This window comes from Tursiops truncatus, chromosome 6 (genome assembly GCF_011762595.2).
Source record: "Tursiops truncatus isolate mTurTru1 chromosome 6, mTurTru1.mat.Y, whole genome shotgun sequence".
NCBI lineage: Eukaryota > Metazoa > Chordata > Mammalia > Artiodactyla > Delphinidae > Tursiops > Tursiops truncatus.
The window spans coordinates 66,319,827-66,345,823 of NC_047039.1; the positions used below are offsets into that span (position 1 = coordinate 66,319,827).

At 38.1% G+C, this 25,997-nt stretch overlaps 1 protein-coding gene across 5 annotated transcripts in view; it reads left to right on the forward strand.

Moving 5' to 3' along the window:
* CFAP95 (cilia and flagella associated protein 95) overlaps nt 1-25,997 on the forward strand; it is a 123,280-nt gene that overhangs the window by 75,406 nt on the left and 21,877 nt on the right. For all 5 annotated transcript variants that reach the window (XM_073806205.1, XM_073806207.1, XM_073806206.1 and 2 more), the window contains exons 4-5: nt 1,512-1,630; nt 2,501-2,560. In XM_073806205.1, the coding sequence (XP_073662306.1) occupies nt 1,512-1,630; nt 2,501-2,560 (179 nt within the window). The remainder of the gene's footprint in view (nt 1-1,511; nt 1,631-2,500; nt 2,561-25,997) is intronic.

The following is a 25,997-nucleotide window of genomic DNA, read 5'->3' on the forward strand; positions in this document are numbered from 1 at the left end:
TGGAATATTACTCAGCCATAAAAGGAACGAAATTGGGTCATTTGTAGAGACGTGGATGGACCTAGAGATTGTCATACAGAGTGAAGTAAATCAGAAAGAGAAAAACAAATATTGTATATTTACGCATATATGTGGAATCTAGAAAAATGGTACAGGTGAACTGGTTTGCAAGGCAGAAATAGAGACACAGATGTAGAGAACAAATGGATGGACACCAAGGAGGGAAAGTGGGGGTGGTGGTGGTGGCGGTGGGATGAATTGGGAGATTGGGATTGACATATATACTCTGATATGTATAAAATAGATAACTAGTAAGAACCTGCTGTATAAAAGTAAATAAATCAATAAAATTTAAAAAAATGATGAGAGTATATCTAAGGTTAATTTTGGGGTCAACCTTATACCTTAAAACAAAATGATACCTAGTAATTTTTTCCCTAAAAGATAATGTCTTATTTTTCGTTAAAGTATAAAATATGCAGCCCAATACAGTGTCCCCTGCCATTGACTTGTGAACTTTGGAATCTGTGAGAAAGAGTAGTTGAGCTAAGAGTACAGGAGTCAGAGCTAGGAAATTAGGCTTGGAGGTTGGTGATTTAGAAGGTTGAGGTCTTAGCGGGCAGTGGTCATAGAAGCCTAGGAGGAGACCAGGGAGCCAGGATCAGAGACTACAGTTAAAATTGCTTTGTGTAGGATGGGTTCTTAGTTTTACAGAGCCTTTTTATACTTAACAAAAATGGACCAAAGGAATTTGACTCTAGCTATGATACTCTTGCAGCTGAAGTCTCCAAATTTCTAAACAGTAGTTTCTCTTTTCCGAACAAATCTAGTGGAATTAATGTGATCTTGGGCTTCATTGGGTGTCTTAGGGAAGCTAGTCTTCAGATTTGGAGAAAGTAGTTGGTTTCTCGGTGGTGGTGAGTTCTGAATCTCTGCTGTGAACCTCCACATTTGTGATCTTCTAGAGTTTTGTATGGGAAGAATATTGAATCCTCAGCACCCATTTTTTTCTGAGATCCTCTAGATATTACCATGATGCTTCTGCAATTGACTTTAGTACACCCTGTAATTATCAGGTTTTTCTCGTAGTGGTAATTGCTTGATAATTCATTGAATTATCCTCTGTGATAGAGAATGGATAATGATGATGGTATCTGAAGTCCTATGTGATTTACAAAGTGATTGGTACATTTTCTTACTTAGAGAAGTTAAAATATACTAATCTTGAGAAGGAAATAGAAAGCAAATAAGCATTGGAATGTAGTTGAATGCGGTACTTTCCATTTCATGGAAACACCAACTTGATTTTTATTTTCCGACAAAACATAGTAAAGAATTGCCACTTTCACATATTTATGATGTAATCGTTGACTGCTTTGGGACATTTCTTATTTTTTAATGTTAATGGAGTCAACAATTAAAATCAGAATGTACTTCAGAAATATATTTTAGTAACTGAGCATTTGTGGCAATTTATTTATTTTCCTTGTATGCGGCTTTTATTTTTCCAGATTTGGATATCAGAAACACATGAGAAAATGGCACAAGTTTGTTTAAACACAGAATTGGCTGAAATAAAGAGCAAGGCTTTATTGAATGAGGAAACGATGAGCTCTGGAATTATTGAAAGGTATGCTTCATACTGTCCTTTGCTTAGAACAGGCACATTCAGGAAAGGGTTTATATAAGTAGTGAAGAGGTATAGTGGCCCCAGGTACATATTACAGGACCACATCAAGCACAATCAACACATCTCAAGCTTCCACGCTTTCTGTTCATGCTGTTCCCTCTGTTTGGAATTCCTTTCCCTTGTTTGTTTGCCAATCAGCACTACGCATTCTAGGTTCCTCTAAAATGTCATTTCCCGTTTACACATTGTTTTCTGGTCCTGGTTCTGATGACTTAGGTTTGAACCCCATCTCCACAATTTACTTGTGAAAATTATGCAGTATCTATAATCCTCAGTTCATAAAATGGGCATTATGAAAGTACCTACTTTATAGGGTTGTTTTAAGTTTAGATGAAAAGTATGAAATGTGCATAAAAATACTGCCTGACATGCAGTAAGAATTAGGTAAGCTGTCATTAATCAGAATTAATTGCTCTCATATTCTGGCTCTCTGAGCATTTTATGTTCTACATAGCAGTTGGACTTACATTCAAGTTATTTATATGAAAGTGTTTCCTCTGAGATTGTTCCTTGAGGGTAGGAACTGTTTCTTAGTCACATCTGTAGTCCTGCAGCCTGGCATAGCGCCTTTCCATGGAAATGTGTGACATAGACTTCATCTTGTATTGTAGTTATTGGACAAAATGCTGAAATTTCTTTCCATTTACTTGCTGGGACATTTTATTTTGCAAAGTGCATTAAAGTTGCAAACATGGAAATCCTTTAAAAAATTATAATAAAAATTCAGCTCCCAAATTAGTTTTATATAGCTCTGAAAGTTTATAAATATCAACTTGACATGTTTTCTAAAAATTGTTATCTTGTTTCCAGGGACACTGGATTGCCTGCCACAGGTTTTGGAGCTCTCTTTCCTAGACACCCATCAGATTGGTACGAAATGTTCAAAATGTTTGTAGTCCCTAAACTGCTGCAGATTGCACAAAATGTTTCTTAATGGTTCAGGAGGTTTGTTTGCAGGGGTGAAGGAGTGAGGGGTGAACCAAGGTCAACAAAGTGCCCTTTATGTGCCATCTTACAGACTTCTTTCCTTTTTTTAAAAAAATTGTGTTTATTTTTTTCCAACTTATTAATACCAACAAACCTGTTAGAAGAAAAATAGATTATCATTTAAAAACAATTATAAACAGTGATATGTGTGTGTGTGTGTGTGTGTGTACAAAAAAATCAGCATTAGACTTCTTTACTTTAACAAAAGTTTTTTCCCATCAATATGCAAGCAATAATAATAATATAGTAGTCAATACTCATTATTTGTAGATTCTATATTTACAAATTCTCTTACTTGCTAAACTTTATTTGTAACCCCCAAATCAATACTAAGGGTGCTGTTGCAGTCATTAATGGATATACATAAAGTGGCAAAAAATTTGAGCCACCCAATGCACACATTCTCAGCTGAGGTGGAACAAGGCAAGACTCTGCCTTCTTGGTCCAACTCTCATACTGTATGCAAGTGTCCTTTTCATGGTCATGTATTTTTTTTGCATTTTTTTGTGTTTTTTGTTGGTGATTTTGCTGTTTGAAATGGCTTCCAAGTGTAGTGCTAAAGTGCTATCTAGTGTTTCCAAGGGCAAGAAGGCTGTGATGTGCCTTATGAAGAAAATGGGTGTGTTAGATAAGCTTCATTCAGGCATGAGTTACAGTGTGGTTGGTCATATTCAACATTAATGAGGCAACTATATAATGAATAAAATGTCTCAAACAGAAACACACATAAAACCAAGGTATGTATTGATTGGTTGATGAAAATGTTGTGACCAGAGGCTTGAAGGAACCTAGCTCTGTATTTCCTACAGAGCTAGGAAGGGGTTCAGGATTTGCTAATTCACAGTGCCTTTATAGAATATTACTGTGAATAATGAGAATTGAGTGTATAGCAAGAAACTACTATTCTTTACTGATACATAAATTTCTTTTGGGGGCAGCATGACTTGTTACTACAGAAAAGAAATTTCCACTCATCTTTCTAAAGAAGACAAACTTTCATAATTTCTGTAATGATAAATAGATAAGTGATGAAATATAGGTACTTACAAGCATGAAAAAATTCTAAGTGTTGGATTGTGTATTATGAAGATATGAGTACATATCATCAGTGGAAATTTAGATGTTTTTGCTTCCTTTGAGAGCTATCTGGCATTAGAGCTAACCTGTTCTGCAGAGTCTGCCTAGGGTGGGGGTGGAGAGTACCCTAAATAATAATGCCCCACCCCATTTCTTAGTCATCTGTTATAATTTTGGCCAGGTGTTTTAAACTGTGGGTTCTAATCTTCATTACTCCTGCAAGGCTGGCCTGGTCTGTGTCCCCTACAGCCTGCTGTAGCATCTCTAAGTAGGCTGGAGGATCCACAGGGAGTATTCCCAGAATGATCGTTGAGGAGGTGGGCTTCTGGCTTCTAACAAGGTGATGAACTAAAAACATCCTACTGGCTCCATTTCTTGCACTGAAATCTAGAAATTCCAATAAAGACATGGGTAGACAGAATGAATCCAGAGGCAGACTTTGACAGCTATATCAAAACTCTGAGAAAATCTTTAGAAAATGATGGGCTAGAGCAGAAGATTGCTGAGGGATGGGATGACAGGAGAAGAGAGAAGGCAGGGTTGAGGTCTCTACATGGAGACTTGGGCCAACCCAGGGTGAGAGCTGTAATCTCAGTGGGCCAGGCTTGGATAGGAGCTGAAAAAGGCTTATCTATTGCATTTTCAAACTTGGATTATATGCTCCAAGTTGGATTTTTCTGCATTGATTTTGACTGCTGTTTTCAGCCCAGGACAGAAAATGAGACACCCAGGGCTTTACACAATAGAAATTTTGATGCCAGCAACCTACCTCCCTGCAGCTCTGACCTCAGCATTGAGATCTATAATGCCAGTACAGATAGCCAGGAGGACCCTGAGTTGTCTTCCCCAACTCCAATTAGGGAAAGCAATCTCGGATATAGAGGAACTAGGCAGTATATCTTGAGGAGAAAGAAATGCCAGGGAAAATAAGTGCAGTTAAGCCCAGAGAAGTGCAGTAGAGGTACTCAACTCATATCTCCTATGCATACACTGAAGACACCAGCTAAGCCTCCCTTTTCAGTGGACCACTTATGTAGTCATCAAAAGCAGAGGCACACATTAAAAAAAAAAAAAAAAAAGCAGAGGCAACTGATCGTCTTAGTAATAATACAGATGAATTCCAGGTCTTAAAAAAATATCATGACACATGTAAAGAACAAAAGCATCATGAAGAATGAAAAGATATAGGCAACCTATACCAGATGAAGTAGACCTGATGGAACAAATGTAACAGGAATTTAAAACCAATGGAACCGAAATTTAAAGCTTTATTACTTAGAGAAATAAAGACAGTTACAAAATAAGGCAAAATAATAAAAATCAGGTTGACATTAACTTCCCAACAGCAACACTGGATGCAAGAGCATAATATTAAAATATTGAAGGAAAAGAATTTTGAACCCAGAATTATTTAAATGTGAGAGTCAAATAAAGATATCTTCAGGCATATGAGGACTGGTTTCAGACTTACTATCCTGCCACAAATAGCTACAGGACTGAGCAAAACATATTAGGCAACTGTTGTCAAGGGTTGGATAGCAACCAGTGTGGTTCTGTGCTCCTGAAGATGAGATGTGAGCATCACTTATGCACTGAAGTCACTTTTCCTGGCTGCAGCGCAGTGGGGTGAGCCCATGAGTAGAGCAGTGTTATTGTTGAGCTGGGAGGCGGGAATAGGAATTTAGAGCTTCTGATGTAACTGGAATTTGTAGGATACAGTATTGGACAGAAGGAAGTTGTGTTTGGAGATAGGAACAGTAGTCTGCATGGGATTTCCCTCAGGTTCTTAGTCAAGGGCTGGGCTCTGCATGCACTGTCAAAATAGTACATACTCCTGCTTTTAAAAAATCAAATAGAACTGTCTATAGTGTATTCTAAAATTTCACAATGGTACTCCCTCCTGCATGGTAGTATTGTGTAGTGGGCTTTAGGGCTCCATTACCTGCTTTCAAATCCTGGCCCTGCCACTTACTAGCTGTGTGAACTTGGGCTAATTGCCTAACAATTTTGTACCTCATTTTTCTTCATCTGTAAAATGGGGATGATAATTATAAAGCTAGGGTTGTTGTGACAATTAAGCAAGTTAATACATGTAAAACAGTTAAAATAGTAATATGTACATACATGGTAAATGCTATGTAGATCAGCTGGGCTAGACACTTGGCAAACCCTTTTCATCTAGAAACACATATCTATCAGTTCAGGAAAATATTCTTTTTTTTTTTTTTTTTTTGCGGTACGCGGGCCTCTCACTGTTGTGGCCTCTCCTGTTGCAGAGCACAGGCTCCGGACGTGCAGGCTCAGCGGCCATGGCTCATGGGCCTAGCCGCTCCACGGCACGTGGGATCTTCCCGGACCGGGGCACGAACCCGTGTCCCCTGCATCGGCAGGCGGACTCAACCACTGCGCCACCAGGGAAGCCCTCAGGAAAATATTCTTGATTTATTTCATTGATGATTTATACCCTCCATTTTCTCTGTTGTCACTTTTTGGAAATCCTTTATGTGGATGTTGGTTTGCCTGGCCTGGTTCTCTAATTTCCTCATCTTCTCTCTATTTTATATTTATCTTTATTGTCTACTTTACTCTCTGTGTCTTCAACCCTACTATTGAGTTCTCTTTTTGTTTTCTGAATCCGTCTGTTTTTATAGAATCCTTTTTTGTTGTTTGTTTCATGACTGAACTATCTTATCTGTGTGGGGATGTTAATAGTTTGTTTTCCTTAATTTTTTTCTTCATGCATCGTATCTATTTCCTCCAAGATACTTTTTATTAATTTGCCTTTTATTTGTTTGCTTGGTCTCTACCTTCCATACTAGAAGCTTTCCTCAGATGTTTGGTAATTAATTCTTGGTTCTCTGTGCATGATTAAGAGATGAGGGTCAGAACCTGTGTGTGAAGCTTGTTGATTTGGAGCTTCACTGGAGGAATCTAGGTGGGCCATTTTTTTTTGTAGAAGCCCTGGTATCAGTATTTTTAGTCTTTCCTCACGGACTAGTCACATTCCCCAGAGGAAGTTACCCAAATTGCCCATCTGAATGGCGAAGGGCTGGTGCCTGTGTTCTTGAAGTGAGTAGGGCAGTTGGCTAGGACATCAATAGTAATCCTTCGTCGTGTATGGTCACCGAACTGTGTTGTTGGTCAAGAACTTTCTCTTTCACCCTTCCTAGTGAATAAATTTCTAGTTTCCTGCTGGAGTAGGGGAGGGGCCGTTATCCAGCAGTAGGATGTGGAGGAGGAGCCCAGAGCTCATATGCTTCTCAAACAGCTCTCCCCCAATCCTCCTTTGCTGATTTAGGATTTATTCAGCTTTCTGCTAAGTCAGAGACCACTCGTCCATCTCTTGAGGTTCCAAAATTTATTTCTCTTGTCCCTTTGCTGTTCTCCTTGTTCTTGTGAGTTTATTTTTACTTTTTTGAGTAACTTTGATTTTAGTGGAGCTTTTTGAGGAAGCAAGATTTGATGTGTACATTCAATCTTAACCCTGAAGTTGTTCAGTCTCATCTGAAATGTCACCTCCTCCAGAGGATGTTCTCCTTGTTCTTGTGGGTTTATTTTTTTGAGTATCTTTGATTTTAGTGGAGCTTTTTGAGAAAGCAAGAATCGATGTGTACATTCAATCTTAACCCTGAAGTCATTCAGTTTCATCTGAAATGTCACCTCCTCCAGAGGACCTTCCCTTCCTACTGCCAGCCTATCTGGTAGGTCCCTTGTGGGTGTTCATAGCACCATGTACTTCTTTTATCCTTACACTATTCATTTAGCTTGCTGTTACTTATATTCTTATTTGTCTTTCTTTCTGAATTCAGTGCTCTGAAGTCGCAACTCTCCCACAGTCTTAACAGAGAGCCTGACCTGCAGCAGACATAATTAATTTCTTGAATGAACCAGTTAGTTATTTCTGATGTTGAACAGCAAATTATAATGGAAAAGGGGTATGACTAATTCCTATTTTACTTGATTTAGGACTTTAAGGCCTGAAGAGCCAAAGTTGCTCTCAATTCTATTCTGGTAAATACATTAAATGACATGGTCTTTTAGAAAATCAGCCCTTATTAGTTTGAAATGCTAGAATTACTTGTTTGTTTTACTTGATTCACAAGTATTAGCAAGGAAATAAATACATTAGCACCATCAACCATCCTCCACTAATTCCATATATAATTCTTTCTTTCAGTTAATGTACACTGATTATAGGATGTTCCATACCATAGAATGCTGTGGTGTTTTTATTTCTTATTTATTTTTTTAAAAATAAATTTATTTTATTTATTTTTGGCTACGTTGGGTCTTCATTGCTGCACGCGGGCTTTCTCTAGTTGCAGTGAGCGGGGGCTACTCTTCATTGCGGTGTGCAGGCTTCTCATTGTGGTGGCTTCTCTCTGTTGCGGAGCACGGGCTCTAGGTGCACGGGCTCAGTATTTGTGGTGCATGGGCTTAGTTGCTCTGTGGCATACGGGATTTTCCAGGACCAGGGCTCGAACCCGTGTCCCCTGCATTGGCAGGTGGATTCTTAACCACTGCGCCACCAGGGAAGCCCAATGTGGTGTTTCAGAATCTGCTGTCTTGAATATTAAATATTCTTTTGCTTCTTGCCAACTGTACAGCTGTAGGAGTTAAATGTCAACTTTAAAAGGCAATGAATAAAAATGAGTTTGCTCAATGGACCAAAATAATGTGCTTCAACTTATAAAAGAAAAGCTGTAATCATAATGTAAATTTAAACTTCAGGTTACCTCAGTGGAAAAAATCAGAATATAGGTATAGCTTTGTTATTAAGGAGACATTAATCAGATGCATTTATCTTAATTTTAGATAACATCCATTATGTAGTGATGGCATTTGACAGTCTGTTTCTTTTCTCACAACTCAAGCAATAGCCCACCTACTTTATTTTGAACCAATGTGATGGAGACGCAACACTGTTCTTCCTTAAATTGGCAGCAAACATCTCAGTGGAACATACTGAAAATCAGAACAACTAGAATGTTTGACACCACTGGACTTTTCACTTCTCACCTAAACTAGAGAAAAGGGCTTGGTGGATAATTCCTTCCACATATGTCACAGATGGAGATAAATTTTAAACAAATCCAATATATGGAACAGTCAGGTTGAGACCAAAAGTGATATTGATGACTTACACTTTAAAAATGAGATCAGTATGCTTTGAGGCTAGATTGAGCTCATCCAGAACTAGAGTTATTGCTTCTCTTCACAGTCGATCGCATCAGTGAGTTACCAAGAAATTGGCATTGGCCAGTGATGGAAGGGGTGAAATCAAGGAGGCTCAAAGACCTCTTAGACATTAACAGTGCTCTTATGGTCTCAAATGGATACAGCTGCATGTTTAGGGGTCTCTAACACACATTACTTTTACGACATGGATAGAGACTTTAAAGTTGTAGAAAAGTAGTGAGGCACATTGCCTTTAAGGCACATAGGAAAAGTGGATGGGAACACGAAGATGTAAGTTAATTTAAGAGTCTGTCTTTGCCCTCCTACCTTGTTCTCAAGAATCCTCAAGGAACGTTCACTTAATTTGGAAGTACTCTTTATGAGGCATGGAAAACTCACTCACTAATTATCAGAAGCCTCCTCGATGTCTGATTATCTAATACAAAATCACATGATTCGTCTGTAGAACCAGACAGTTGTAGCTGATTTATTCTAAGAAGTAAGGTTTTCCGCATATAATATCTCGACTGTGTCTGTGACCATTTAACAAACAAAAAACCAGAAAGCAAAATGATAGAACAACAGAACAAAAACTATATAAAGCAAATCCAATTTTGAAAGAGATATAGTATAAATATAATTTTAAGATCATATTTCTCAGAAACCCTTATTTAAATATACATATATAACTGTATGTGGTCCTGGGATAATGGTTCACAGGAGAAGTTCTTTTTTTTTTTTTTAACGGGAAAAAGCCAATTCTGGCATAGAATATTTGCTGGGTGAGAAGCAGGTCCATGGGCTCCTGGGTCAGTTTGAGGTCAGCCCAGAAGTACTGACCACCTACTAGAGGATAGAGAAGAAGCAAGGTAGACCTCTCATAAGGTCAGCTCTAACTAATGTGTCCTGTCATTTTTGCTAAATTTCATTGCCGTCTGGTGGTAGTGATTAGTGTTTATTGTTGAAATTTTATGATAAATGTCTAGTTTCCAGAATCATCCAAACATTTATGTGATCCACATGACGGGAGAAGAAAGAAATTAGTAGTGTTTTAGATCACTGGGTAGCTTTTTGGACATAGTGTGGTTTTTAAGAAAGGGTGTAGGAAAATAGGAGACCTGGATTCTACTTTGGGACCTATACTAAACCTGCTATGTGACTTTGTGCAGGCTAATAACCCTCTCTGGGCTCCAGTTGTTTCCATCTGGAAAATGAGAGGATTGAACCAATTAATCTGTAAAGTCCTTTCCTGCTCTAAAATTTTATGGTTCTAAAGAAGAAAGGCATCTGTAGTCACATAAATGGAAAAGTTAAATGCGGCCAAAAAGTAGGTGAGGGGCTTCCCTGGTGACGCAGTGGTTGAGAGTCCGTCTGCGAATGCAGGGGACGCGGGTTCGTGCCCCGGTCCGGGAAGATCCCACATGCCGCGGAGCGGCTGGGCCCGTAAGCCATGGCCACTGAGCCTGCGCATCCGGAGCCTGTGCTCCGCAACAGGAGAGGCCACAACAGTGAGAGGCCCACGTACCGCAAAAAAAAAAAAAAAAAAAAAAAAAAAAAAAAAGGAGTTCAGACGGTTAAGTTTTCATTGTTGGCAGAGAGCACTTATCGATATGTGTGTAGAGTGATTGCCTCACAGCAGCAGTAGCAAGCTTAGGCCACAGTTTAAACTCTCTCAATTTACTCCTCTCACTGGAGCATTTAACATTTACAAAACCTTTAGCCCTCTTCAGAGGAAAGGGACTGAATATGAATAGCAGGAGGTTTTTTTTTTGTTGTTTGTTTTTTCTCAAAGTGCAAGGCATTTACTTTCTTTTCTACTCAGGCGCTTGTGTTGTGGCTTGTCTCTTGGTAAAATACCACCCAGTTGTTGGACATTTGTCCATAAGAAAAAGAGTTTAGAAATTGCCCTATGGTGATGGTGATGAGGATAACAACAAAGAAAATGTGGACAGGAGAATGGTGTGGTGAAAAGACTATGGAATGAGAATGAGACAGACCTGAATTCAATTCTATTTTTTTTTTAATTTATTTATTTTTGGCTGTGTTGGGTCTTCGTTGCTGTGCGCGGGCTTCCTCTAGTTGTGGCAAGTGGGGGCTACTCTTCGCAGTGGTGCGGGGGCTTCTCATTGCGGTGGCTTCCCTTGTTGTGGAGCACGGGCTCTAGGTGCGTGGGCTCAGTAGTTGTGGTGTGTGAGCGCTGGAATGCAGGCTCAGTAGTTGTGGCACAGGGGCTTAGTTGCTCCATGGCATGTGGGATCTTCCTGGACCAGGGATTGAACCCGTGTCCCCTGAATTGTCAGGGGGATTCTTAACCACTGCGCCACCAGGGAAGTCCTTTGAATTCAATTCTTGATACCCTTTCTTTTTAAAAAAAAATTATTTTATTGAAGTATAGTTGATTTACAATGTTGTGTTAATTTCTGTTGTACAGCAAAGTGATTCAGATATATATATATCATACACATATATGGGTATATATATATACACTTATGTATATTCTTTTGCATATTCTTTTCCATTATGGTTTATCACAGAATATTGAGTATAGTTCCCTGTGCTATACAGTAGGACCTTGTTTTTTAATCCATTCTATATATAATAGTTTGCATCTGCTAAACCCAAACTCCCAATCCATCCCTCCTCCTTGGCAAACCACAAATCTGTTCTCTATGTCTGTGAGTCTGTTTCTGTTTTGTAGATAAGTTCATTTGTGTCACATTTTAGATTCCGCATATAAGTGATATCATATAGTATTTGTCTTTCTCTTTCTGATTTACTTCACTTAGTATGATAATCTCTGTGTCCATCCATGTTGCTGCAAATGGTGTTATTTCATTCATTTTTATGGCTAATATTCCATTGTGTATAGATACCACATCTTTTTTATCCATTCATCTGTCGATGGATATTTAGGTTGTCTCCATGTCTTGGCTATTATGAATAGTGCTGCTATGAACATATGGGTGCATGTATCTTTTTGTTGATTCCCCTTCTTATTTGTTGTAGGACCTTTTATTTCTGTGTGTCCAGCTTTCTTCTTTCGGATAACATTCTCTCTCCCATTCAGTGCAGTCCAGTTAGTCTGTATGATAAATGGGCTGATTCTGTTCTCCACTCCCACCTCCCCACAAACCCAAGTGTTGGGCATATGACCCAGGCCAGGCCAATCAGAAAGCACTCTAGGATAGTAATCAGAGTTTTGAGCAAGGTGCCCTCTAGTGCTCCAGGTGACAAGTTACAGAGGGCGTCTTGCTGCTAGTGGAGCATCTATCTGTAAATGAAGCTAAGCAGAGGTGTGGAAAAAGAGTTCCGATTATATTCTTTTTATGTGAGCTGGTATTTCCCCTTTTTTTTCTCGTCATCAAGCTTGAATAACTTATAACTTGAGTAATACTAATAATAGCAAATACTTACATGGTGTTTATTATGTGCCAGGCACCATTATAAGAGTTTTACATGTGCTGACTTATTTACTCCTTATAAAAACTCTGTGAGTTGGTTCCATCATCATCTACATTCTATGGAGGGGGGAAAAAAGGTACAGAGAAGTCAAGTAACATGTTCAGACTCTCACAGCTGGTAAGTAATAATGAGCCAGGATTTTAACTGAGACAGTCATACCTCAAAGTTCATGGTCTTAGCTACTCTACTAAGCTGCTTCTCTGAATGATAGATCAACTAAGACTCTGAATATCACTTTCCTTTGTAAACCCAGAGCTGATAATTGCTACATTTAGCCTTGAGCACCAAACTCTTGAAGGAAGTACTGGTGAAAGTGTGGTCACTTGTCTCCCGAGGTGGCCGCCAACAGTTCCTTCCCTCTCTGTACATGCATGCTACAGCTCCATTGAAGAGGCAGAGGTTATTCTGAGCTGGCCTTATGACTGGCTTTGATCAATAGAAGGTAGCAGAACTGACGTCCTCAGACTTCTGAGTGCAGACCTTAAAGGGACTGGTAGTTGTTGCTTTCTGATTCTTGGACTCTAGCTAACATGCTATAAGTAACCCAAGCCACATGGTGGAGAACTAAGACACTGTATTTGACAGCTCCAACTGAGCTCCCAGACAACAGACAAAACCAGCTGCCAGCCATGTGAGTGAACTATCTTGGATATTACAGTCTAGTCAAATACCTGGATGACTGTAGCTCTAACTGACATCACATGGAGCAGAAAAACCACCCAGCTGAGCCCATCATCTTACATAATAATCAGAGGTAATAACATGGTTGTTATTTTAAGTCAGGAACATTTAAGCCACAGCAATAGGTAATTAAAACAAACTTCATGTCTCTAACTACCATGATTACATGGCTACTTCTACCGTTATTTGGCCTATTGGTATAGTTTTGTCATTGCTAATCCATCAGGCATGCAAGCAGTTCAAACTTTTGAAACTGATGAGCTAATAAAACAAATGAGTGGTAAAGGTTTTCAAAATGTCAATGTTGTGTAATTTATATTTAATCCCATTTCCTTTTATCCCATGGCCATTAATGATGAGCCTCTATTACTAGTATTACTCTTTATAATATTGGAAGTTTATGTGATTGTCATAAATTTATCATTATTTATAATTACTTAAAATAAGTCTTTAGTGGGTCCCAGTGGATAGTACTATGTTATGCATCTTTGAGCCACAGAGGTGGTTTCACAGGAATAAGAACTTTCCAGAATTACAGAAATCTTTGCTGCTATCCATATTTAATTTGGTCCCATATTTGCTACTTACATAGTTAAATTATTACCCTAACATGTAAGAACAATATATTGTTTTCAAATGGCTTCCAAAAGTTATTAGGCCTGAAGAAATTATATTTGTGCCACATATCTGAGTTTATTCTTTCAACATAAACATTTAATGAGTGCCTATTATGTATTAGGAGTATAGAGACAAAAGACACCCCCATTCCTGAAGTAGCTCATTATCTCATATATGAAACAGAAAATTAACCAGTCAATACTCATGTATTAGTAAGGAATATACTTGACTGAAAGTAACAGAAAACCTAACTAGTAGCAACTTGAATAATTAAAGAATTTGTTCATCTAGCATGAAATATAAGGGAGTTCAAGACTGATGTGGCACCTAAACAATGTCATCAAGGATACAAGGTCTTTTTGTCTTTCTTCTCTACCAGCTTTGCTAGGTAGCTTTCATCCCCATACTCTCAAGATGGTTACTATGTCTCCCAACAGCAATCTGTTCTAGAAAGGAAGACGTGGGAAAACAAAGAGATAAAGGAAACCCTCTTCAGGATCTTCATTTTACATCTATTGGATAGATTGTGAGATGGCCACCCTTGGCTACAAGAGTCTTCTAATTAGAGAAAGACAAGGGAGAAGGGAGGTTGGAATAGGGATCAAATAAGCCAACTTATACCCTACAACATGCTAGGGTAAACATAGTGATACCTGAGTTGAATCATGAAATAGGAGTTGGAGTTAGCCAGACCAACAGGAGAGAAGGACACCCCGGGCAGAGGATATAGGCCATATAAAGGCAGGGAGGAGTGGGACCTATGATGGGCATACCTGGTTCACAGAGTACATGTTTGCACTGATGACAGCTAAAGTTGGAGAGGGATGCTGGGGACAAAGCAAGCAGGGCCTGAAAGCTATGTTAAGGAATTTGGACTTTATCTTGCAGGCAGGAGTGAAAGGTTTTCAAGTGTGGTGTAGGAATGATCAGATTTGTGTTCATAAAGCAGACAACAGATTAGTAGGCACCTGAGACTACAGTCAGAAGACTGTTGAACTAATCAAGGCAAGACATAATAAGGGCCTGAGCTTTAGTGATGGTAGTGTGGAGGGAAAAAAGGTTCAGATTTTAGATGTATTAAAAGAGAGGAATAGACATTTACTGGATGATTGGTTAGTTATGAGGGTAAAGAAGACTCGAGGTAGAATACCAGGCTTCTGGCTTAGGCAACTGGGGGTTAATGGGGCCATTCATTGAGGCAGTGAAGATGGGAAGAAGAGCAAATGTCAGATAGCAAGTGGATATTTGAGACTGGAGCCTAAGAGAGGTCACTGACCCAGACCCAGCTGCTAGTTCCTCTGCCTCCAGTCTTGTCCGTTTCAAACCATTCTCCATCCAGCAGCTTGAATAATCCAATTAAAATGCAAAGTAAGTCATGTTCTTCTACTGTTACTTAATATCATTGCAGTATTGTTTTTTTCTTCTAGTGTTAATGAGCACATACTATGTGTCTGGCACTGAGCTAAGGGCTTTCGTACCTTATTTCATTTAATTCTCATTCTTTGAAATGGAGGCTGCACCTATCTCCATTACAAAGGGGTTCAGAGAGGTAAAGTAACTTTCCAAAAGTTCCTTACCTAGTAAGCACCAGAGCTGGGCTTTAAATTCATGTCTGGTCTGTCTGACTGCAGAGGCTGTGTTGCTCTTAACCACTATAGTACGCTGTCTTTCATGCTTAAGCGGATAGAGTGCTCCGTATCCTTCAAAGTACTTTCACACGCATTGTCCACTATCCCTTTCCTCCTAACATTCATTACAAGGTCATTTGGGTAAGTATTTTATTAATTGTATAGATGAGTAAATCAAAGCACAGAGGCAATAAAGGACTCCAACTCCTCATTAATTAATCCATCCCTTCTATAAATATATATAGATTGGATACTAATAAGGGAAATTAAGATGCACAGGGTTTAAATTACTTGCTCAAGGCCCCATGACCACTTGGTTGTAAAGCAGAGACTAGAATCTCTGGGTTCAGAGCTCTGTGTTCTTGATGGGAGGGGAATACTGCTTCTAAACTGCTAGGGAACTAAGTCAGGGCTTGGCTTGGATCAGGAGTAAAAGCAGATTCAAATTATCCTCCACTTCATCTTTCCTCCCCACCTCTTTCCCACTGGCTTCTTCAATGTTGTTTTCTGAAAAATAGTCCTGGCATTCAGCAGTTGTGGAAGAACTGTCGGATTTGGTCTTCATGGCTTCCTTAGTAAATAGAAGGAGGAAATGACAGGGATATCCATTTTAGCTCAATATGAGATTTTTTTTTTTTAATGATGGTTGCTTGTCGAGAATGAGACAGAATTTCCCAGAGTGGCTGTAAGATCCCCCTTCCCTAGTACCACACAGAGTCAAGTAGAATTCGTGGCCCTCTGTGGCTGTACTCATTCTAAATAATGGATGCTGCTTCTACTGCTGCCAGTAATCGGATTAATTCCAAATTAATTCTCTGCTTCTTTGAGTTACTAACTTAGATGCAGATTTTTAGGTGGGACCATCTGATTTGTTGAATAGATGTCACATGCCATTATTCTGGCTGCTGGGAAGGTGGGTAAGAAAATATCTGCCCCTTCTCTTGACAAAACAGAAAAGAATCAGTTGACCTTTAAAGTTCTTCCAGATTTAAGAAACCGTGATTCCAGGGTACATCATCTTGTCCTAGATTTTGGTACATCATCTTGTCACAGAATCACACGTTACCACTGGTGTTATTGCAGCTCTAGGTATTTTAAATAATACCATGGCTTTAATGATAACTTCAATATCAGACTCCTTTTCCTTTCTCATCTTACAAAACACCTTTAGTTGTTCTCTACCTTACAACTGTTAAAGGTTGAAGAGGGCATATGTGGCAAACTGTGGGTGGTGCTGGGTGAAAGCCAGCTGGCAAACTTCCAAGCGTCCTTTCATGGTGGCATTATCTTGGTGAATTTACCAGCATCTGGTCTTTAGTTTTACATTTCCAGGAAGACAATTTTATCTGTGCTTCACAATTTATCTGACTCATGGAAACTGACTTGTGCTCATTAAACTCACAAGAAAAGCCAGAATTCTAATTAGTTAATTTATAATGAGAAATAAAATCTTCAAGCACACTAGTCATGTCAGCCTAATAAAAGCATTCTCTCTCAGTAAAAAAAAAAAAAACTGTATAGAAAGCCAAACTGTAATCAAATGGTTGCCAGTTTGCTTGGAATCAGAGTGAAGGGAGTTGGTTATATGTTTACAATGATCAATGGCCTCAGACTTTGACTGACTGATTGTAATAAGACTCTTTTGGTAGTAAGTGAGAGAAGGCACAATTAAAATTATCTTGGACCAAAAAGGGAGTTAATTAAAAACAGTATTGGAATACCTCATGGAACTCTGGGAAGGTCCATTGAAGAGCTGGGCTTCAGAGACTGCTGGAATCAGGACTAGAAAACGTCCAGGATTCTCTTCCTGTTGGCTTCATTTGCTCCCTCTGAGTGTAGGGACATTACATCCCATGGTTCTCATCACAGGAGAGTGACTGACCCTTTCCCATTGGTGTCTATTAAGAAATCCCATGGGAGATCTCTGACTGACATGGGCTGGAGGCTGACATTTGGACCTATCAGCTATGGATAGTGATGGAGTGGTAGAGGAGGGCCACATGGCATAGGCTTGCTCCTGTGGCTCCAGACGTGAATTAAACTCATTGTTGGCTACCATAAGTTGGATTGGAGCCCTGACATTGATATACTCCAGCTCTCTTCCTATAACCAGAGAGGTCTATTTATGAGCCAGAGCACCTCTTCCCCAGGATATGCCTAGAACCAATGCCTCTCTTATCTTTCTCCCCTTTTGCTCTCCTGAGTTTCTCTGAAGGCCATTTCTCTTCTAATGGACTTGATCTTTCCTTCCTTATATTATTTATTTGGCTACAACTTTAAGCTGATATCTAAGAGGAAGATCCATGTTGGTTTTTCATATTTTTATTCTCAAAAGACAAATTTGATTAAATATATCACTTAAAGATTGTTACCCCCTTCTTCAAATTTATAAAAAAAGGAAGGGGGAATCACAAAGAGTTTATAAGTAACTGTAACTGACTGAAATTCATCATTCAGTGCTGTAAAGGTTTCCATTTGGTCAAACTACATTGCCTTTTCAAAAAGATAATTGAATAATCTTCTGCCTCTATTTACTTTGAATTCTCATTGTGGTAAATCGATATCTCTTTATATTTTAATTTTATTTTTATTGCTTTATTCATTTAGTAAATATTTTTCAGTGCTACCTTGTATCAGACTCTGTGCTGGGAGGTGAAAATAAAGAGAGGGAGAAGAGCCTGAACATGGGGAATGGGTTTCTGCCTGTGAAAAACGCCTGATGAGTGAGTTGAGAGATGCCGGATGCTGGCTTGCAAGGTCAGCCTGCCTAAAGCAAACTCTGATATTTGCCTGATAATTATATCATTTGAGTCATAACTTTAGATGAGAATAAAGCAGGGAAACAAGTTCGTTGTCATCTATTCACACTTAAACATTTTAAGATGGAATATTTCCATATAAAATACTTTCAAACACCCATCTACTCATTAGCCAGTTATAATGTAACTTAATATTTTTACCATATTTGCTTCATAATTTTTTTGAGAAATGATTTATCTAGCCATCCATATATCCACCCTATTGATGAACATTAATTTCCAAAATTTCACTATTACAAATAAAGCTTCATTGAGTGTCTGTATACTTGTCTCCTTGAGTATATATGCAAGGGTTTCTTTATACTCAGAAATAGAATTGCTGGGTATTACGATATGTGCACCTTCAATTTTGAAAAATATTGCCACCAGTAGTGTATGAATATGTTTATTGTTTCATATCCTTATCAACATTGTAGAAAATTTTTCCTTTTTAACAGTCTAATGGATATAAAATGGTACATCATTGTTGTTTTACTTTGCATTTCACTAATTACTGAATTTAAGACTGAAATTTAAGCCTGAATTTATTTTCAAATAATAATTAGCCATTCTAATTTCTTCTACTGTGAATTGGCTAGTTATTTAAAAAATCCATTTTTATGGGATTTTGTCTTTTATTGATTTATAATAATTTTTTATTCTCGGTACTAATCTTGTGTTGGTTAATTTTGTAATACCTTCTTCTAGTCTATACCTTCTCTTGTAACTCTGTTTATACTGTCTTTTTAGCAATAGGACTTTTAAATTATAATTTAATCAAGACCTATATAAAATGTCAGACAGTAAACCTTTTAGAAATTATATATGTATATATATATACATATACATATGTAACATACATTGAGTCATCCATCATAAATAAAGGAGTTATTTTATGTCCTTTAAACATTTTAATAAATTTTCTCCATAAATGTCAATCTTACATTAGTTGTATTCCTATTGGAAGCTTAGAGATTTTATTGCAATTATAAGTGGGATTTTACCACTTTAATTACACTTTCTAATTTCTTGTTGCTGGTGTATTGCTATGATACTTTTGTATATTGATCTTGTATCCAACAACCTTCCTGGAACTTGCCTCCTTTTATTTGTAGATTCTCATGGGTATTCTAACATACAACCTTATCATCTGTTGGAAAATGAAAATATTGTTCTTCCATTGCAGTTTTCTTCTTTTCTTCTTTTTCTTATATTACGGTATTTGCTAGAATCTCTAGTACATCATTGAATAGAAATGCTGATGGACTTCTGTGACTATTTGGGAAAATGTTTCTGGGGAGGATTTTCATCAGCTTAGTTTTGATTTTCATTTACTGTTTTCTTCTCATAGTAATGTTGCCCTTTGCTGTTTAAGTATGTTGAATTTTCTTGGACTAGTAGCAATCAGGTAATTGTACAGCGGGGGAATGAGAAGGTTGGACAGTTTCCTCAATATCTTGGTTCAAGAGTGCCTTCTTCTGTAGAATCAGTGAAGTGAACTTTATTTCATTAATGGCATCTTTTTTAGAAGAGTGGTGGTTCTAGGACCCTTAATTTCTGGGCTTGATTTCTTATTTTTCTTTACCTCGTTAGTCGCCAGAGCAGTGCCTTCCCAAGACTGCTGTTATAGTCTTGCATACTTTCCAAGTCTTTTTCTTGGAAAGTCAATGTTCAAATCCTCTAGTCTTAGACTTGTTCTTAGTATTTTCCCATTAGGGAAGGATGCCGTCTTTTTTTTTTTTCCCCATGTTATTTTATTGATTGATTGATTAACATCTTTATTGGAGTATAATTACTTTACAATGGTGTGTTAGTTTCTGCTTTACAACAAAGTGAATCAGCTATACGTATACATATATCCCCATATCTTCTCCCTCTTGTGTCTCCCACCCACCCTACCTATCCCACCCCTCTAGGTGGTCACAAAGCACCGAGCTAATCTCCCTGTGCTATTCGACTGCTTCCCACTAGCTACCTATTTTATGTTTGGTAGTATATATAAGTCCATGCCACTCTCTTACTTTCTCCCAGCTTACTCTTCCCCTTCCCTGTGTCCTCAAGTCCATTCTCAACATCTGCATCTTTATTCCTGTCCTGCCCCTAGGTTCTTCAGAACTATGTGTTTTTTGTTTTTTGGGTTTTTTTAGATTACATATATATATGTTAGCATACAGTATTTGTTTTTCTCTTTCTGACTTAGTTCACTCTGTATGACAGACTCTAGGTCCATCAACCTCACTACAAATAACTCAATTTTGTTTCTTTTTATGGCTGAGTAATATTCCATTGTATATATGTGCCACATCTTCTTTATCCATTAATCTGTCGATGGAAACTTAGGTTGCTTCCATGTCCTGGCTGTTGTAAATAGAGCTGCAATGAACATTGTGGTACATGACTCTTTTTGAATTTTGGTTTTCTCAGGGTATATGCCCAGTAGTGGGATTGCTGTATCGTATGGTAGTTCCATTTTTAGTTTTTAAGGAACCTCCATACTGTTCTCCATAGTGGCTGTATCAATTTACATCCCCAACAACAATGCAAGAGCATTCCCTTTTCTCCACACCCTTTCCAGCATTTATTGTTTGTAGATTTTTTGATGATGGCCTTTCTGACTGGTGTGAGGTGATACCTCATTGTGGTTTTGATTTGCAGTTCTCTAATAATTAGTGATGTTGAGCATCTTTTCATGTGCCTCATGGCCATCTGTATGCCTTCCTTAGAGAAATGTCTATTTAGGTCGTCCACCCATTTTTGGATTGGGTTGTTTGTTTTTTTGATATTGAGATGCATGAGCTGCTTATAAATTTTGGAGATTAATCCTTTGGCAGTTGCTTTGTTTGCAAATATTTTCTCCCATTCTGAGGGTTGTCTTTTGGTCTTGTGTATAGTTTCCTTTGCTGTGCAAAAGCTTTTAAGTTTCACTAGGTCCCATTTGTTTATTTTTGTTTTTATTTCCATTTCTCTAGGAGGTGGGTCAATAGGATCTTGCTGTGATTTATGTCATAGAGTGTTCTGCCTATGTTTTCCTCTAAGAGTTTTGTAGTGTCTGGCCTTACATTTAAGTCTTTAATCCATTTTGAGTTTATTTTTGTGTATGGTGTTAGGGAGTGTTCTAATTTCATACTTTTACATGTAGCTGTCCAGTTTTCTCAGCACCACTTATTGAAGCGGCTATCTTTTCTCCATTGTATGTTCTTGCCTCCTTTATCAAAAATAAGGTGACCATATGTGCATGGGTTTATCTCTGGGATTTCTATTCTGTTCCATTGATGTATATTTCTGTTTTTGTGCCAGTACCATACTGTCTTGATTACTGTAGATATGTAGTATAGTCAGAAATCCAGGAGACTGATTCCTCCAGCTCCATTTTTCTTTCTCAAGATTGCTTTGGCGGGCTTCCCTGGTGGTGCAGTGGTTGAGAGTCCACCTGCCAATGCAGGGGACACGGGTTCATGCCCCAGTCCAGGAAGATCCCACATGCTGCGGAGTGGCTGGGCCCGTGAGTCATGGCCACTGAGCCTGCGCGTCTGGAGCCTGTGCTCCGTGACAGGAGAGGCCACAACAGTGAGAGGCCCGCGTACTGAAAAAAAAAAAAAGAAAAAAGATTGCTTTGGCTATTTAGGATCTTTTGTGTTTCCATACAAATTGTGAAATATTTTGTTCTAGTTCTGTGAAAAATGCCATTGGTAGTTTGATAGGGATTGCATTGAGCCTGTAGATTGCTTTGGGTAGTAGAATCATTTTCACAATGTTGATTCTTCCAATCCAAGAACATGGTATATCTCTCCATATGTTTGTATTATCTTTAGTTTCTTTCATCAGTGTCTTACAGTTTTCTGCATTACAGGTCTTTTATCTCCTTAAGTAGTTTTATTCCTAGGTATTTTATTCTTTTTGTTGCAATGGTAAATGGGAGTGTTTCCATAATTTCTCTTTCAGATTTTTCATCATTAGTGTATAGGAATGCCAGAGATTTCTGTGCATTAATTTTGTATCCTGCTACTTTACCAAATTCACTGATTAGCTCTAGTAGTTTTCTGGTAGCATCGTTAGGATTCTCTATGTATAGTATCATGTCATCTGCAAACAGTGACAGTTTTACTTCTTCTGTTCCAATTTGGATTCCTTTTATTTCTTTTTCTTTTCTGATTGCTGTGGCTAAAACTTGCAAAACTATGTTGAATAATAGTGGTGAGAGTGGGCAACTTTGTCTCGTTCCCGATCTTAGTGGAAATGGTTTCAGTTTTTCACCATTGAGAACGATGTTGGCTGTCGGTTTGTCATATAGGACCTCTCTTACATTGAGGTAAGTTCCCTGTATGCCTGCTTTCTGGAGAGTTTTTAACATAAATGGATGTTGAATTTTGTCAAAAGCTTTTTCTGCATCTATTGAGATGATCATATGGCCTTTCTCCTTCAGTTTGTTAATATGGTATATCACATTGATTGATTTGCATATATTGAAGAATCTTTGCATTCCTGGGATAAACCCCACTTGATCATGAGGTATGATCCTTTTAATGTGCTGTTGGGTTCTGTTTGCTAGTATTTTGTTGAGGATTTTTGCATCTGTGTTCATCAGTGATATTGATCTGTAGTTTTCTTTTTTTGTGATATCTTTGTCTGGTTTTGGTATCAGGGAAATGGTGGCCTTGTAGAATGAGTTTGGGAGTGTTCCTCCCTCTGCTATATTTTGGAAGAGTTTGAGAAGGATAGGTGTTAGTTCTTCTCTAAATGTTTGATAGAATTCGCCAGTGAATCCATCTGTCCTGGGCTTTTGTTTTCGATCACAGTTTAAATTTCAGTGCTTGTGATTGGTCTGTTCATGTTTTCTATTTCTTCCTGGTTCAGTCTCTGGAGGTTGTGCTTTTCTAAGAATTTGTCCATTTCTTCCAGGTTGTCCATTTTATTGGCATAGAGTTACTTGTAGTAATCTCTCATGATCCTTTGTATTTCTGCAGTGTCAGTTGTTGCTTCTCCTATTTCATTTCTAATTCTATTGATTTGAGTGTTCTCCCATTTTTTCTTGATGAGTCTGGCTAGTGGTTTATCAATTTTGTTTATCTTCTCAAAGAACTAGCTTTTAGTGTTATTGATCTTTGCTATTGTTTCCTTCATTTCTTTTTCATTTATTTCTGATCTGATCTTTATGATTTCTTTACTTCTGCCAACTTTGGGGTTTTTTTGTTCTTCTTTCTCTACTTGCTTTAGGTGTAAGGTTAGGTTGTTTATTTGAGATGTTTCTTGTTTCTTGAGGTAGGATTGTATTGCTATAAACTTCCCTCCTAGAACTGCTTTTGCTGCATCCCATAGGTTTTGGGCTGTTGTGTTTTCACTGTCATTTGTTTCTAGGTATTTTTGGATTTCCTCTTTGATTTCTTCAGTGTTCTCTTGGTTATTTATTAGCGTATTGTTTAGCGTCCATGTGTTTGTATTTTTTACAGTATTTTTTTCTTGTAATTTATATCTAGTCTCATAGCGTTATGGTTGGAAAAGACACTTGATACGATTTCAATTTTCTTAAATTTACCAAGGCTTGATTTGTGACACAAGATATGATCTGTCCTGGAGAATGTTCCATGAGCACTTGAGAGGAAAGTTTATTCTGTTGTTTTTGGATGGAATGTCCTGTAAATATCAATTAAGTCCATCTTGCTTAATGTATCATTTAAAGCTTGTGTTTCCTTATTTATTTTCATTTTGGATGATCTGTCCATTGGTGAAAGTGGGGTGTTAAATCCCCTACTATGATTGTGTTACTGTCGATTTCCCCTTTTATGGCTGTTAGCATTTGCCTTAAGTATTGAGGTGCTCCTATGTTGGGTGCATAAGTATTTACAATTGTTATATCTTCTTCTTGGATTGATCCCTTGATCATTATGTAGTGTCCTTCTTTGTCTCTTGTAATAGTCTTTATTTTAAAGTCTATTTTGTCTCGTATGAGAATTGCTACTCCAACTTTCTTTTGATTTCCATTTGCATGGAATATCTTTTTCCATCCCCTCACTTTCAGTCTGTTTGTGTCCCTAGGTCTGAAGTGGGTCTCTTGTAGACAGCATATATACGGGTCTTGTTTTTGTATCCATTCTGCCAGTCTATGTCTTTTGGTCGGAGCATTTAATCTATTTACATTTATAATATTTATCGATATGTGTGTTCCTATTACCACTTTTTAAATTGTTTTGGGTTTGTTATTGTAGGTCTTTTCCTTCTCTTGTGTTTCCTGCCTAGAGAAGTTCCTTTAGCATTTGTTGTAAAGCTGGTATGGTGGTGCTGCATTCTCTCAGCTTTTGCTTGTCTGTAAAGGTTTTAATTTCTCCGTCGAATCTGAATGAGATCTTTGCTGAATAGAGTGATCTTGGTTGTAGGTTTTCTCTTTCATCACTTTAAATATGTCCTGCCACTCCCTTCTGGCTTGCAGAGTTTCTGCTGAATGATCAGCTCTTAACCTTATGGGGATTCCTTTGTATGTTATTTGTTGCTTTTCCCTTGGTGCTTTTAATATTTTTTGTTAGTATTTAATTTTTGATAGTTTCATTAATATGTGTCTTGGCATGTTTCTCCTTGGATTTATCCTGTATGGGACTCTCTGTGCTTCCCAGACTTGATTGACTATTTCCTGTCCCATATTAGGGACGTTTTCAACTATAATCTCTTCAGATATTTTCTCAGTCCCTTTCTTTTTCTCCTCTTCTTATGGGGCCCCTATAATTCGAATGTTGGTGCGTTTAATGTTGTCCCAGAGGTCTGTGAGACTGTCCTCAATTCTTTTCATTCTTTTGTTTTTATTCTGCTCTGCAGTAGTTATTTCTGCTATTTTATCTTCCAGGTCACTTACCCTTTCTTCTGCCTCAGTTATTCTGGTATTGATTCCTTCTAGAGAATTTTTAATTTCATTTATTGTGCTGTTTCATCATTGTTTGTTTCATCTTTAGTTCTTCTAGGTCCTTGTTAAACGTTTCTTTTATTTTCTCCATTCTATTTCCAAGATTTGGGATCATCTTTACTATCATTACTCTGAATTCTTTTTCAGGTTGACTGCCTATTTCCTCTTCATTTGTTTGGTCTGGTGGGTTTTTACCTTGCTCCTTCATCTGCTGTGTATTTCTCTGTCTTCTCATTTTGTTTAACTTACTGTGTTTGGGGTCTCCTTTCTTCAGGCTGTAGGTTCATAGTTCCCATTGTTTTTGATGTCTGCCCCCAGTGGGTAAGGTTGCTTCAGTGGGTTTTGTAGGCCTCCTGGTGGAGCGGACTAGTGCCTGTGTTCTGGTGGTTGAGGTTGAATCTTGTCTTTCTGGTGGGCAGGACCACATCTGGTGTTGTGTTTTGGGGTATCTGTGAACTTATGATTTTAGGCAGCCTCTCTGCTAATGGGTGGTGTTGTGTTCCTGTCTTGCTAGTTGTTTGTCATAGGGTGTCCAGCACTGTAGCTTACTGGTCATTGAATGGAGCTGGGTCTTAGTGTTGAGATGCAGAGCTCTGAGAGAGCTTTTGCTGTTTGATATTATGCGGGGCCAGGAGGTCTCTGGTGGACCTATGTCCTGAACTCGGCTCTCACACCTCAGAGGCTCAGGCCTGACACTCGGCTGGAGCACCAAGACCCCATCAGCCACATGGCTCAGAAGAAAAGGGAGGGAAAAAAAAGAAAGGAAAAAATAAAATTAGTAAATTAAAAAATAAAAGAAATTATTAAAACTTAAAAAAATTAAAAAGTAATAAAGAAAAAGAAAGAAAGAGAGAGCAACCAAACCAAAAAACAAATCCACCAATAATAACAAGCGTTAAAAACTATACTAAAAAAAAAAAAAAACTCTGGACAGACAGAACTCTAGGACAAATAGTAAAAGCAAAGCTATACAGACAAAATCACACAAA